The sequence below is a fragment of the Bombus vosnesenskii genome, unplaced genomic scaffold (genome assembly GCF_011952255.1).
Source record: "Bombus vosnesenskii isolate JDL3184/JDL3185 unplaced genomic scaffold, Bvos_JDL3184-5_v1.1 scf7180000013272, whole genome shotgun sequence".
Classification (NCBI taxonomy): domain Eukaryota; kingdom Metazoa; phylum Arthropoda; class Insecta; order Hymenoptera; family Apidae; genus Bombus; species Bombus vosnesenskii.
Genome location: NW_022882930.1, coordinates 5,607,121 through 5,622,036, shown reverse-complemented (window position 1 = coordinate 5,622,036; position 14,916 = coordinate 5,607,121). Strand labels below are relative to the sequence as shown.

The following is a 14,916-nucleotide window of genomic DNA, read 5'->3' as shown; positions in this document are numbered from 1 at the left end:
TCGAGTGAAACTCGACGAAGGAGCTGCTGAGATAAAAACTGACGTCGAGTCACACTCGACTTAGGAGTGCAAAGGGTTAAAGACGTAATTATCGAGACCTATGCGCTAAACTCACGTGACAAAAGCTATCACATCGATTCAATACGATCTATACAACGAGCTTCCAAGGAAGAATGATATTTAATAAGATAAGAATGTTTATTTGCTTTATTGGAAATCGCGATACGAAACGGTCACGATGACCGTCTATGCGAATATTACTATATCTGTGGAACAAAGCTGATCAAGGCTATCTTCGTGTCTCGATAAATCTTAAATTTCATCGCGCGTTTAATCGAAATTCAGGATGGAAGAATCTGCGCAATACAAAGCGTTGGTGGTAAATAATAAATACTTGCATGATCCCACTTAATTATACATTCGTGCGTGAAATGATCTGGAATTAACGTCGATTGAAAGAGTATCGAATTGATTGGCGGGCGAAAGAATGTGGAAAAATGACGTACGATTGCGTGGAACAAATAGGAAATCAAGCGAGTGTCAGCGGAAGCAAATCGCCGTGAAATATTTCGCGGGAAGAAGCTTCGATTCCGTATTCCACGTAGCACGTTAGAATCCTGGGATCAGATTACCTGGAAATATCGCGTCTTCGCGTCTAAAAGTGGCGATAATCGAATGAAAAGCGAAGAATTTCACTTGCCACTGTATTGCGAAATTGTTTTCAAAAGTGACAGAAAATTGTAGAATTATTATAGGAATATTCCCCGTATATCTATTTACTTTGTTACAATTACGAAGTGCGCTAATAACGCAATGTTCGAGATAATCATTCTATCAAAAGGTCTCTTCCATATTTTCCAGTTGTCGTATTAATCCTGTCGTGTAATATTTGATAATTCGATCAAGAATATTAGGAACGTAAAAGAACCGATTAACAAGACAACATTTCACTCGCGATCTCTCTTTCAAATAATTTCCAGTTCATCGAACTCTGGTTTCTGACATCGTGGTCACGAGAAGCAATTCCTACTAGCGTCTGTCTAAATTCTACAATTTTTAGAAGATGAAGAAATTGAAATATTTAAGCAAATAACGACAAGAATAATGTTTCCCTTGTCGCAAAATCATCGACAGAGGCAACGAGATCAAACTAATATGATTCCAGGCCACATCGGTATCCAAGGTAACGAGGAGGTCGCCAACCAGGTCGCTAAACAGGCCGCCACGTCCTCAAATTCGAATGAATATTCTATGACCTCCTTCGTGGAACACTTCGTTATAGATCCTAAAAACTGATTAATCCAGCGATGACAAAGAGATTGGAGACTATAACGGCACACGCCCACGTTAAAAACATCAGCGACTCGCTCTTCCAAAAATACGATTTAACCCTCTCGTTGCTCAGAACAAACCAAATCGCTGTTACTCGCACGCGAATAGGCCAGACAAAAATCGCTTACTTTTATTTATCGCTAAAGGATCTATGCGAAGATTGCTACGTACCAGTCACAGGGGAAAATCTTATTTTATCCTACCAGAAGTATAACACGCGTCGCATGAAGCAGAAACTGAATCCGTGTACCAAAGACAATGTCAGGAAGAACAACATCCACAAACTGCTAAGATTCATTAAAGAAATCGAAATAATCGACGGGATACTTTAAGCACATTCGCCTGCATCGTCAACAGCCTCGCAGTTGGCGTTAAATCTACTTATACAGGGTGGTTGGTAACTGGTGGTACAAGCGGAAAGGGGGCGATTCTACGCGAAAAAAGAAGTCGAATATATAGAATAACAATTTTTCGTTCGAGGCTTTGTTTTCGAGAAAATCGACTTTGAATTTTCGCTCGGTACGCGTGCACTTTATCGCGTCTCGTTATAACGGGTCTCACTGTAGATCGTTGTCTCAATTGACGTTATCTTTTTAATTATTTAAATTTTTAAATTTTCAAATTTTTAAATTTTTAAATTTTTAAATTTTCAAATTTTCAAATTTTCAAATTTTTAAATTTTTAAATTTTTAAATTTTTAAATTTTTAAATTTTTAAATTTTCAAATTTTCAAATTTTCAAATTTTTAAATTTTTAAATTTTTAAATTTTTAAATTTTCAAATTTTCAAATTTTTAAATTTTTAAATTTTTATTCTATATTTTCGACTTCTTTTTTCGCGTAGAATCACCCCCTTTCCGCTTGTACCACCAGTTACCAACCACCCTGTATAAAAAGAATTCTTTTATTTCTGCCTCGAATTTTTTGTATAGCTTTATAAAGTATTATGTACATGCTGAATTGTTTTATTTATGTTCCTTAAAAATATCGCGTTTACGCAAATTCTACTCATTAGCAGATAATCCTACTTGGCTTCATGACACTTCTCAACCTTTAATCGTCGAACGAAATTTTAAAAAGATCCGTAAATGTTCGAAAACTCTGATTCTCCGCCTGTGTGATTCTGTTTCTCCTGAAACAGCGAAAATCGTTTTACGTAAAAATAATAGGGCAGATACAGGCGTTAGAACGAGGTGGTAGAAAGGTATGCAGTGGAAATTCAGTCGGTTAACTGGGTGCAAGGACGCTCTCCCGTCAGATTTCCCGTGGTAACGTGCTGGAACCAGGAAATGAAGAGGATTCGAAGAAGAGAGAATGGTTTACGAGGAGGCACGTAGTTACAAGTTCCGCGCTCGCTTAAACCAGGCGAGTTTCCTTTTACGAGACTTCACCGTGGAAATATCGCACCTCGTGTCCCAACGAAAGCTCAGCTCTACGATTTCGCCGGCCTTTTGGCGTTAGAAAAATATTTCTGTACTTTGAGAGAAGAACGTTCAACGACACTTTCTTTTTTAATATTCCAAACTAATTTTAATACCACAGAATCTTATCGTTGCCACTTTGGACGATATGCTCGACTCGATAATTACTTGCACTGGTTTCTCAATGTAATAGTTAAACTTTAAAAATAAGGAACAACGTTCTCGTAATTTGCTTGAAATGTTTCTTCCGATAAAATCGAATTTTCTCTCCGAGTTCACCAAGTCGGGGTCAATTTATTTCTTTTATTGGGCCGACATTATCAAGAGAGTGTATCTTATTCCTTCGGCTGTTCAATTCGATTCGATTTGATAAATTGTAGCTTTCGACACGAGCTATCGTCAGGTATCGTCCGAAAGAGAAACGAAGGAAAATAAACCGGCAATGGTGAAACTAATAAATAGAGAGCGGATATTTATGCGAATACATATTTTTATCGACGCAGCTAAAGAGATTGAACCCGAGAAAAGATTTTTCGTCCATCAAATATTATAACTATATTGCGGATACTTATTCAAATTAATTTTTTTTTTTCATTTTACTCATTTACCTTTTTTCTCTTTTTTTTTTTTTTTTGGATATGATTAAAAAAAAGGAGGAATCTAGAAATTTGTTTCGTTCGCTAAATATTGCTGAGAGTATTACATTTCGGATATTTTGTATATTTTTGCGCATCGAGTGCACTGTCCGTATTTTCAATTTCTCTGAACTTTACTGGCAAACGCATAAATATCCGCAACCTATTTATAGAGTAAAGTACATAAAACACGAAACGTACAAAGCGAGCATCGTCCAACTAAACTACGTAAAACGAATTTTTGAAGAAACTTTATTAAAATAGCGAAACGAGTGAAACAGCTGCTTGCAAGTGTGTATTCTCTCGAAATCGATTTTTATAGGCAAGAAGAAACGCAATTACCGGACAAATTCGTGTCGCAGATGCGTGTAACTCATCGATCCAAGAAATTATTTCACGGAAATCGATTAACGAGATTGAGCAGGATTCGCGCGTGAAAATTCTCAGACTGATGAACTATTCAAGATATAAAATAAAAGAAATAGTTAAAAATAGAAGAAATAGTTAAAAAAGTATATCTAATATACCGATAATGGCTAAAAAAATTCTCTTTAATATTGTTATTTTTTTTTTCTTTAGAAAAATACCTAAACCGCAACTATCTTTTTGCAAACGAATCTCTTTGTACGATTTCGATGAAATAAGAGCTATGTGACACACGGTAATATCTAAATGTTCAAATTACGATTACGTTCTCGGAATCTTTACCGAGCTCGTTGCACTTCTGCTTTTCTTCAAGACAAAAACTAAAACATTACTTCCGTATACAACGTTCGATATGATGCACTTTATTAATAGATCGACAAACTGTTTCCGTACGCCTAAAGTTCTCGACGTCAATACGATTTCGATTCAAGAAGATAAATTACTGGAACAAATTTATACAATTCCTACTGTAACTACGAATCTTCATTTTGTAATAAAATAAGCAGCACTTATCTTTCCATCTAATATTTAAATTCTGTATCATCACGATTAGCGTGATAATACAGAATTATCCACCAGAAGTTTCTTTCGTTTCATAAGGTGAGAATAGATGAACAACGATTTCTGTTTTATATTATTTTATTGAATTAGGTATGATCCATTTCGTTCTATTTTTCTATTATTATGTTCATGCAGAATTCGATAAACTAATATAAAACAAAAAACATTGTGCGTCTATTATTTCCTTATGAAACGAAAGAAACTTTTCGGACAACCTGATACTTTAATCCGTGTTGCATGATGTATTTCGTGCCGAATCTACTTTTTAGTATTAAGTAATTGAATTACTTGTGCGTAGAATGCGTAGAATGACGTGTTTGTTGCCAAATTCACGTAGCATTACAAAATATTCTATAACATAAGATATTTCAAATAAATCGATTTTTACACTTTCTGCCTTCTTTGCCAATTTCTTGCAGCTAAAATATAACTTCGTTCCTCGATGCTTATCTATTCATAATTATCCACTTTTACTTCCGTCCATTCTATATAAAGAGATAGACTATTCTATCCTATGTAAACAAGTTTTACATTAAATTATCATCTAGAGGAAAATATTCGTTGTTTTGCGATATAATGCGTTTTGTTTAGACTTCCTAAGATATAATTTCGTAGCTGTTTTAATTTCATTTAACTCTCTTTGTTGCAAAAGTTTCTTCTTAGAAACTTCGTTGGATCTGAAATTGTTCGGTTACACTTGTTTCATTTGTATTCGTTCCGTAATCGAAGAGTATTCCACGATACGTACACATATCCCTTTTCAAATGCTGTTGTCGCGTAGCAAATGAATAATTTATAGAGCAACTCATCACGACCATAAATTCATCGGTGCTGTTACGTAATGCTGTCACAGGCTGCCTTGCTTGGGATCAAGTCATGGAACATATTGTGCATATAATTGCAATGACTATCACGCGAATCTTCCGATCTGGTACCTCATCTAACATATTATGTGCTTCGATACATTTGTAACAATTTATTGGAAAATTCGCAATGATCTCGTGCTAATTGTATCGATTTACTATCGCGTTTATTTATTAGAATTCTGGTCTGCTAGACCAGTGACCGAAAATCATGGATTACGAAAATTGCACGGTTCCATCGATCACGCGATGCAGAAACCGAAGAATATGAAAGATTCGAAATTGTGGAAGAACGAGAGGAGAAAGAGAAAAATAAGAATATATAAATTTTATGATTCCGGCGTCTCCGTCGATGAATTTTATAATCCAAAAGTTATAAAGTAGCAGATTCCACAGTTGCGATCGAGTCTCTGCTTGTAGAAGAACTTATTATTCAAAAATCACGGCGCGTAGATTTCCGCGGCTCCATTGTCCTCTCTGTACCTAATTTCGTACGTACTTCAGAATTCACTGAATGTACAATTCTATTATATTACTTTGCAGACACTGTAAAATCCGATATCGCTTCCTCGTGTGCAACGAATTGAACGTACGATCCAAGACGAATTCCAAGCCAATAATAACAGCTAATAAACTCCGAAATAGCTGGAACTGTGTTTTACAAATTCCAAAACCATCATCCAGATCGTTCATTGATAATATGGCACGCGTCTCGTTTTATCCTTTGGATGCGACGCGAGACAGCCTTTACGTTTCCAGTTCATGAAATACAACCTTTCACGGGATTTCGTTATTTCGAAGAGCATTTTATGGTTCTACTATGGTCGTAAACAGATTCTACGACTGGAAAATAACTCCTACTGAATTCTACAACCACGATGCTCCTGCGTCTTCTTTTCACTTCGATCTCCTCAAAGCTTCTACTTATTTCATCCGCAATATTTTTATTAAACGTCAATATAAGCGAAGAATTGACGAAGATCTAATTTTAATTCCATCTGTTGCATGCTTCCTCCTGTTGCTTTCCTTCCATCTTTTCTTGCGTTCGTCCTCGTTATAGCGATTCCGTGTGAAAATTCGCCAACCTTATCCGAACGATTCCTCGTCGCCGGAGCTTCGACTATCGAAGGAGAAGACTTTAAGGACCGTATCTTGGCAACCATGAACGAGAATCAATTAAAGCTAAAACGCGAAGCACCGTTGCCAGAAATAGCGTAACAGCGGTTAATCATTGAGAGTCATCACGAGGCCATATGCGGAATAAATGCTTATGAACACACCGGTAAAACTCCATCGGTATATTTTTATCGACGAGTCTATTTCTTTGGCCACTTTATAGCGGCCGAAATAAAATCTTTTATACGCTTCTCGCGATAATAAACGTATCTCGAAATCGATCAAGGCGTATGAAATATATGTTACAGAGGAGAATTCTGGATAATTCGCGTCATTCGAGATGAGGTAATTTCAGCTTGCAATCGTGCAAACGAGGACCAGCGATGCGAGCTTTAATTAATAAGCTAGAGAAATGCTTTCGGTGCGACGGTAGGTGGAAATTGTATAGCGCGGGTGAAGTGGCGTTAAACTGTAATGGAGATTTTTAGGCTGGTTCTATGTGCATGAAAATGAGAATTATATTTCAAGAGATATCAAAACATGGACAGTGGCTGAATATTTGGTTTAGATTTTTAGCTTTCTATTACAAGGTAATGGAAAGAGTGGATTTTTGAGATAAGATGTGAAACGTTAAAAATGCAATATTATTAAAGTAATATCAAACTAATACTAAACAACATTTGCAACTGCATTTTGGATTTTGTAACTGCAAAAACAGGTTGTACTTCGATGCAATCTTTTACGTACGAAATAATAGGAGTAGATTTTTGAAACATTTCCATGAATTTTTCAAGAGCACGATGATCACGTTTGCCTCGTAACACGGTGCGGTTGTGCGCGTATCACTATCTATCAGAGTGTTCCTGGTTTAATGAGGAATCACGTTCGAATATTCTCTCTGATAGCGACATTTCTGACAACGTTCGCAGACTGCTAAGTGAGCTGACCATATTTCGTCGATGTCGTAATTAATGGAACACACAGAGGATCGGTAAATCTCGTTAAATGCATCGACGTTCAGCAGTATCGCTCGTCGTTCGACTGAGATGGCATCGGATTTCTCGAACGAGAGAGATTCCACTTTTAGAGAAATTGTTTGCTAGAGAAGATCCGCGTTGCTAATTAAATCCCTCAGTTCGTTGATTAAGCACGAATTCTGAATAATCGTGGCGACATTGCTTACAGCCTGTTAACGAGCTAAACGAAGAATTGAAGAATTACAACGAAGGAATTTATTTTTCCAATTTTCACGCGCGATATGTTCTCGATGAGATATTTAATTTTGTAAGAAAACACTGTAGTTAAACGCTCGTAAGATTATGTTAACGTGACCGAAGTGGACGTAACATTCTTAAGTGCCGTTTTATGGAACGTAAACGAAAAAGAATAAAAGAAACGCATGAAAGATGCAAATACGCCGGAACTGATAGTAAGCCAGAACTGATATTCATATTTACTTAAACTCGAGGCTAAGAATCGTGAACAAGGACGTGGTTATTCGTTAACGTTTTACTTCGGGATACTTCGTCGTGTTGTTGACTCAAACACGAAAAGTTTCACTTTTTTCGGTGCATTCAGATATATAGATATATCAAACTATAAAATTATAAAACTTGTACCTATTTTGATATTGGGGAGATTCATTGCCATTTGGAAAATTCTAATATCTTTTATTCCTATAATGTATAGTTTATTATCAGATGATGTAACAACTTTTCTGATTTATTTACTCAATGATAAGTTGTCGCAATGATTTTTTATCGAATAAAATAAATTTGCAAAGTTTTTAGAATTCCACTGAAATATTTATTTGTGTCATTATTCTCAAACTTTTATAGTTTCGAGCGACTGAATTTCACACACGTTCAGTGACATTATAAATCAAGAAATATCACGAGGTTCACGATCGCCAAACAGATTTATAGTAACCTATTTGAATTTCATGCGAATGCACACCGAATACAATGTTCTTCTGAATACGGTATTTAATATATTTTGAAGTTCAATTCGTCGAAAATTGTATTTGTTATACAATTATCTATTGTATTATATTTTTATCGTATTATCATATTATTATACACTTATTTCGCTTCGTGATCCTGTTAACCAAGAATATTATTATTTACAAATCGATTTCGCATTGTTTTATCGATTTTCGTCGGTATCTGAAAAGCGTTATTTTTCTTTTTTCCATTGCGAACAAGTGCATTTTCATTAAATCTCTCTGGTGATACGTTTTCATCGAAGAATCGCATCGAATTAAAATGTTCGGGAGCATTTTGAAAATAAATGAAAAATATTTATATCTGTCGGAACGTTCGTAATAAATCGCTTTTGTACGAACGAATAGAAGGATTCTGAAGAAACGTGAAATATGCATAAATCGACCACCTAACGTTAGAACGCGTTTTGTTAAATTTTCGTTTCTATTTCGAAAAAGTATTAGTCACTTTCAAATCTCAGTTCACTTTGAAATTTACAGGCGGAGAGAGACTGGAATATATTAAAAGAATGACAAGCCTTAACAAAAGACACCGTTGCTTTCTATTTCGAACTGAATCATTTTTCACACGGATTTTCTTCAACTCGTACACCTTGCGTATTCAAAAAATAACCGCGAAACGTTTCTGTGCTTCGCATAAAGAGAATTACGTCTTTTTACACTTAGGTAAATCAATTTTTCAACTTTCAAAAAGATCAACCAGGCTAGAATAATACAAACTCGAATAGTCAAAGTCGCGTTACCATTAACAATGCAATTTCTACAATTTATTTTTCTAGTCTATCCTTCGTTCAGTTTCGGTTTTTTTTATTTTCCTGTCGTTTTTCTTTATATTTCGATCGCTAATTTTGCAACAAATATTTCTCTCAAAAGAGTAACGGAATATTTCGAGCATCTGCACCGTGATACTCCTACTTCGCTGAGTGGCAGTCAAAGTGTTAACCACGATCGAGTAACTCAAATTTGATCGAATAGCAGAGTATTGTATTGTAATATACAGGGTGGTTGGTAACTGGTGGTACAAGAGGAAAGGGGGTGATTCTACGCGAAAAAAGAAGTCGAAAATACAGAATAAAAATTTTTCTTTTTAATTTTTCCATCGAGACAACGATCTACAGTGAGATCCGTTATAACGTACCGCACGCGTACCGAGCGAAAATTCAAAGTCGATTTTCTCGAAAACAAAGCCTCACCCCTGCTTGTACCACCAGTTACCAACCAGCCTGTATAATATAATAACATAGATTCGTCCTGTATTTATATTTATTATATAAATGAGAAAACGAAACGAATATCATGTTACAATTTAATATTTTCCATATACCATTCATTTCAATTTCTTTTAATATACATACGAATTTCGTACTATTCGGTCGTAAGGTAAATTTATCTTCTTCTCATATTTATTTTTGCTAATATATATGTGTGTGTGTGTGTGTGTGTGTGTGTGTGTGTTCATGTGACTATGTAATATATGTATACAGGACGACTCTATGTTACAACGTAGTGATCTTCTGGGAGCACGATGATAGTAGATGTAAAGATTTCGTCAAAAAGTCTACTCACCTCAGTTTGCATATCCATATTAACCATTTTTAATGAAGCAGAACACGTAACGTCTTCGAACTGTGGCGGTCTCTGTAACAAACAGAGATGAAAATACATATTAGAACGAAAAATCGGAAATTATTTGTACGTTATATCGTCGAGAAGGTTCACAAACGAATTTAGGAAATATTTAAAGCTAACGTATCTTTGCAGAGCTCGCGCTTTATCAAGTAATACGCGCATCATTTTTCTCGGGAATTTTTATTGCTTATTACGTAGCTTCATGATCGCTTTTGCGAAAAACTTGTTTTTTTTCGGTATTTAATACGTTGAAGGTATTTCTGCAAGCTTTCGAAGTACTCACTCTCTCGTTATAAAAAGATTTCGTAAAAGCCAAGATAAATAATAGTCCGCTTTTTATTATCCGCTTTTCACCAAAGTATAAGATACAACGTTTTTGTTGGAAACTGGCACCAATGCCGAATTTTTTTCTTTGGTTCGTGCGTTTAACATTCAACGGTACTCAGCAGCTGCCAAAGAAAAAGAAGGTATTTTGCAAAATTTTATGAAAGTTTACGAATCTTCCAGTCCCATCAAACACGAGACATATGGAATGTATTAACTGACAAAGACGTTACGTACTTTTCGAACAATCCAATGTATCAAAAATTATTTCGTTCGCGTAGAGAAATTATCACATAGCCAAAGGGAAACATTTTGTCCGATCGCCATACATAAGCAGCTGTGCTTACTATCATCGAAGAAACATATGTAAATATATATTATAAATAAATGAATAAATAACACGCTATTAAAGAAAGGTGATTACTATACTGAGCATAAAAGCGAAAATGTCTATAGGTCGAAAGCAAAATTAAATAAATCAACCACTTTCTTTATTTTTACTATAATTGCAAATTCCATACATATTTATGGAACACATTCAGTTACGCATAATCAGAATGAACGAAAAATTGCCACGAATACAAGCAACGACGAGTCTATTGAAAGGGATTAAAAAGGAGGCAATCCCCAACGTCTCTCCCTCGATTTCCTCCATAAATTTAATGAATATGAAACGTCTACACGATCCTGTTTAACTTTAAACTGTTTACACTTCAATTATCAATATCGTCGTTACGTTCTATCAACGTGATTAAACTCGGATATCTCGCGCAAACGGATAGTAAATTACAGGGAATTTCCTCGATAAATCTGCTGATGCTTTTTACACTCCCGAGAGTTTGCTCGATAACAAATTGTTTACACTTCGGTTATTAATATCGTCATTACGTTCTATTAACATCGATAAGCTCGAAAATCTTACGCAAACGGAAGAGAAGTCAACTCCAAACTTTCGCTCGATATCGGCTGCAAAGGATTCAGGAGAGGCGGTGATGGCGAGGGGAGATGGAGGGAGCGAATGAAAAAATCTTCTACTTAAAAAATTACGAATAAGGCTAAACTTTAATAGAAATACAGATAATGGACAATAGACGATCCGTAAAGAGATCGCGCGTATGATATCGTACGTACTTTAGCAAAGGGCTGGGAACTTTGCCAGAATTTAAAGAAACGTGGAAAATGACAAATTTTGTTTGATGCGGGGCGCTACGAGAGACATTCCGATAAATTACGATGCGAATCCATGAAATACGCGAGGGGAGAAAATGTTCGCTAAGAAGATTTGTCGAAGGAATTTTTAGAAATGAATTACGTTACGCTACCTTCATCTGGCGATTTATCTTCAGATATTCGATATTTCTTTAAATCCCATCTCGAGCTATAAAAAGAAATCCAATCTCTGGCGCTCTTCGTATTATGTTTTTCAGCTTTATTCTTTGTCGCTATTTCCGCGAGTCCGAGTTCCATCGATACATATCGAAGATTGAGTAGAAAAATTCGATAATCCAAAATCCACTTTCTCTGCAATTTCTCTGCAATGTGTTTTGAACGATACAAGAAAACAAACGGTAATAAGAGAAAGAAAAAAAGAAAAGGAACGACAGTCGATAGAACAGATACGGATTACTATCGGAATAAGCCTCCGTTCTCTTTCACACTGTGAAAAATGCTCGTACGCTGTTAACGCAATAGCTTACGACATCGGGGCAATTCGTTTGACGAACAGATAAAAATGCAAATCCATCGATACAACGATGATAACATCTCGATAGAAACTTTGACCCGAATTCGAAGGTTTATTTAAATTTGAGAAATATGCCGTATTCTGTTTAATTAACTTATGAAAGATGAAACGGTGGAAAAATATGCAACAACTGCGTAAACTGAAAATTATTGAGCAACATAAATAGAGTCATTAGATACAAAGGTATGTTAGGGTAATAGACAGTTTACAGAAACCAACTATACAAACGACGGATACGAGAAATATTTCTACGCTTTAAAAAAGAATAGTTTTCATCATAGTACTATAAATAAAATAGAAAAACCAACGCGCTAGAAAGAATTGTGAGAAAAAAAGATACCGAGGGAATCTCCGCAATCTCCTTACGATCGCCACGTTCAAGGACAAAATTCAACGACGTAAATTCATTGAAAAATATTCCAAATGAAACGTTAACGAGTGTCAACTACCTTGAGAATTGTCAGAGGCAATTGAAAGAATTGCACATATTTTTCTTTGTCCCTGGTAGTAATTCATTTTGTTTTCAACTTTCACGAAATTACATGCTATATCGAAATCAAATCGTCGCAGACCATTTTATGTGAAAAACAAACAAATGTCTAGATCTAAGCTGTGTTATTCCTGGAAGGACTAGGGTAAGCGATTCTTTCCCGGCTCAACCGCTTCTTTCAAGGCAGCAGATCTATCGAAGACTATCACGAACACGGTTTAATCCCAAATATTCTCCACAAAGACTAGTAGTCACGTTTCAAGCAACATCGTTTCCACGAACACTGCGCGATCTTCGATTTAACCTAGGAACAGCATCGGTAGAAGCGTCTGGCTGTCTGCCAGCTTCCGACGAGTTAACCACCGACCGCAACTTTCCACTGCCAGTCCATGTCAGTCGCCACTATGACGCAACTAACACATTACCGACGATTAAATACTTTTCTAAACGTACATTCAAAACCACCATATGTTACGTAATTTTACCACGTTAAAGTTTTCATCGATACGGGTACAGTGAAGTATGCTAAAACGATCTCGATGAACTTTAAATGTCCTTATTTGTTACAACAGCAGCCTGTTCTATCATACACCGAGATACGGAAATACACTTTTAGCCATAAGTACTGCAAGACAACAGCCAGTATTTCATACGAATTAAACGCATTCCACTGCTTGCATTTTCTAGTTATTTTTCACAATTTTGTTATTTCGTTCGCATCGCGTACGTCCATTGTAATATAAAATACCAAATAAAGAAAAGCGTTCGAGCGTCGTCTAATAAATGTAACGAGTTGGAGAGTAGAAAGCTTCAATGAAAGATAAAAGAACACAAGCGTACGAATGATATAAAATTACTTTATATAATTTTTACACATTGTGGTCTCACGTTTATACTCTTTTACTCGTCCAGGTCTCAGTCAATTAGCTTTTCTATTATATTTTACTGGCTCGTGGCTAATGCTGTAAAGCAAAATAATTGAAAAGAACACGTTTAACTGAGATTTCCGAGATTATTAAAAAATGAATAAATACACGATGAACTTTACAAGTTTAAAAAGGATAAGAAATGATAATCTAACGATAAAGTTCTGGTTACAACTGAGAAGCTTAGCTTTTAAAGTACAACCATCATTTTTATTCGTCGCTGTATGTTTTATCATCCGTCTTTGTCGTGGTATTCTGATTTTAATCGTAAGAATTATTCGGCACAGCGTTCGTTTGTTGTACACGCTCCATTCACGTTTCACGAATCTAATCCTTGGCATCGTTTCTAGCAGTCGAACTATCGACAAATTGGACAGAATGTAACACGATGTTTTCTCATCGCGTTTAAAAGCTGTGGACGTTCTTTCCGTTTAACTGGACGTGTATTTTCTCGAGTTAAGTTCGATGGGCGAAAGAACATATCAGCAACAAGTTGAATGATAAAGCAAGGTTACAAACGTTGTAAACAATATTGCGATAACGAGAAGCGATGAAGGGAGGTTCCGTGGAAAAAAGCTCGCGGTTGTAGTTCATCAATAAACGTCCGGAGTATGTATGTTAAAATAGATTTATAGCAACAGCTGCGCCAAGAAGTTGAACCGATACGAAAACCTTCGAGTTTACGGAGTTTCTGGTCAGCGATTTGTGGTTCTTTGTCGAAAATTAATTTACTTCGCCTGGATTTGATGGTCTAATTATACCCATGGATTTATTTATCGAGCCAATTATATTTTACAAGTATACTTTTACAGATGTAATGTTCGCATACAATTTCGAAAATGAGGATAATTATACGTGATATCGCCACGCGTGAGAATATACGTATTTGTTAAATTGAGAAATAGTTATACGTATTTCCTTCGAAGTAAGTGTAAAAGTTAATTCTCTCAAAGTTTAATAAAATTTAGTCGTAATAGGTTTCATTTAAATTTGATTGTAATTTTATTCGTTCGCCGATATAGGTCATTCTTGATTTAAAGATATATTATTATCTCCAAGTTTAAGGCAATTTAGTCATAATGACTTTTACAGAATTGAAATAAAGGGCTGAAAGTGGGAAAATTAAGATAACGATTTAAAGCTTCGTGGAACGATATTTCGAGCTTCCATTAATCTAAAAATCTAGGCGAAACACAGTTTGCAGCAGTGAAGGAAGTTTACTATAAATTATGCCATGTCTAAAAGCTTGTACGTAAATTCGCGATAAATCAGCCAATGGGGTTACTACATGGGGTTAAAGTTTTCTCACTTTACTCGAAACCATGGAAAAGATTTGAATAACTGAATAACTAAAAAAAAAAGAGGGGGAACAGTGAGAAATATGCGTTTGTTAAAGGTTTATAAGACAAGAGTAAAACTGAATCTTTAGAACAGGCTATCTACCTAGC

The 14,916-nt window shown here is 35.6% G+C and overlaps 1 protein-coding gene across 6 annotated transcripts in view; it reads right to left on the bottom strand.

Moving 5' to 3' along the window:
- Nucleotides 1-14,916, bottom strand: part of LOC117231403 (calcitonin receptor-like) — a 165,602-nt gene that overhangs the window by 125,869 nt on the left and 24,817 nt on the right. For 3 of the 6 annotated variants that reach the window (XM_033489828.1, XM_033489827.1, XM_033489829.1), the window contains exons 1-2: nt 11,631-11,651; nt 9,922-9,993 (exon numbers count right to left, since the gene is read on the bottom strand). In XM_033489828.1, coding sequence (XP_033345719.1) covers nt 9,922-9,993; nt 11,631-11,636 — 78 coding nt within the window. In that variant the 5' untranslated portion in view covers nt 11,637-11,651. Of the gene's footprint in view, nt 1-9,921; nt 9,994-11,630; nt 11,652-14,916 lie in introns of those variants that run through there. The other 3 variants (XM_033489824.1, XM_033489830.1, XM_033489825.1) reach the window with 1 other exon arrangement.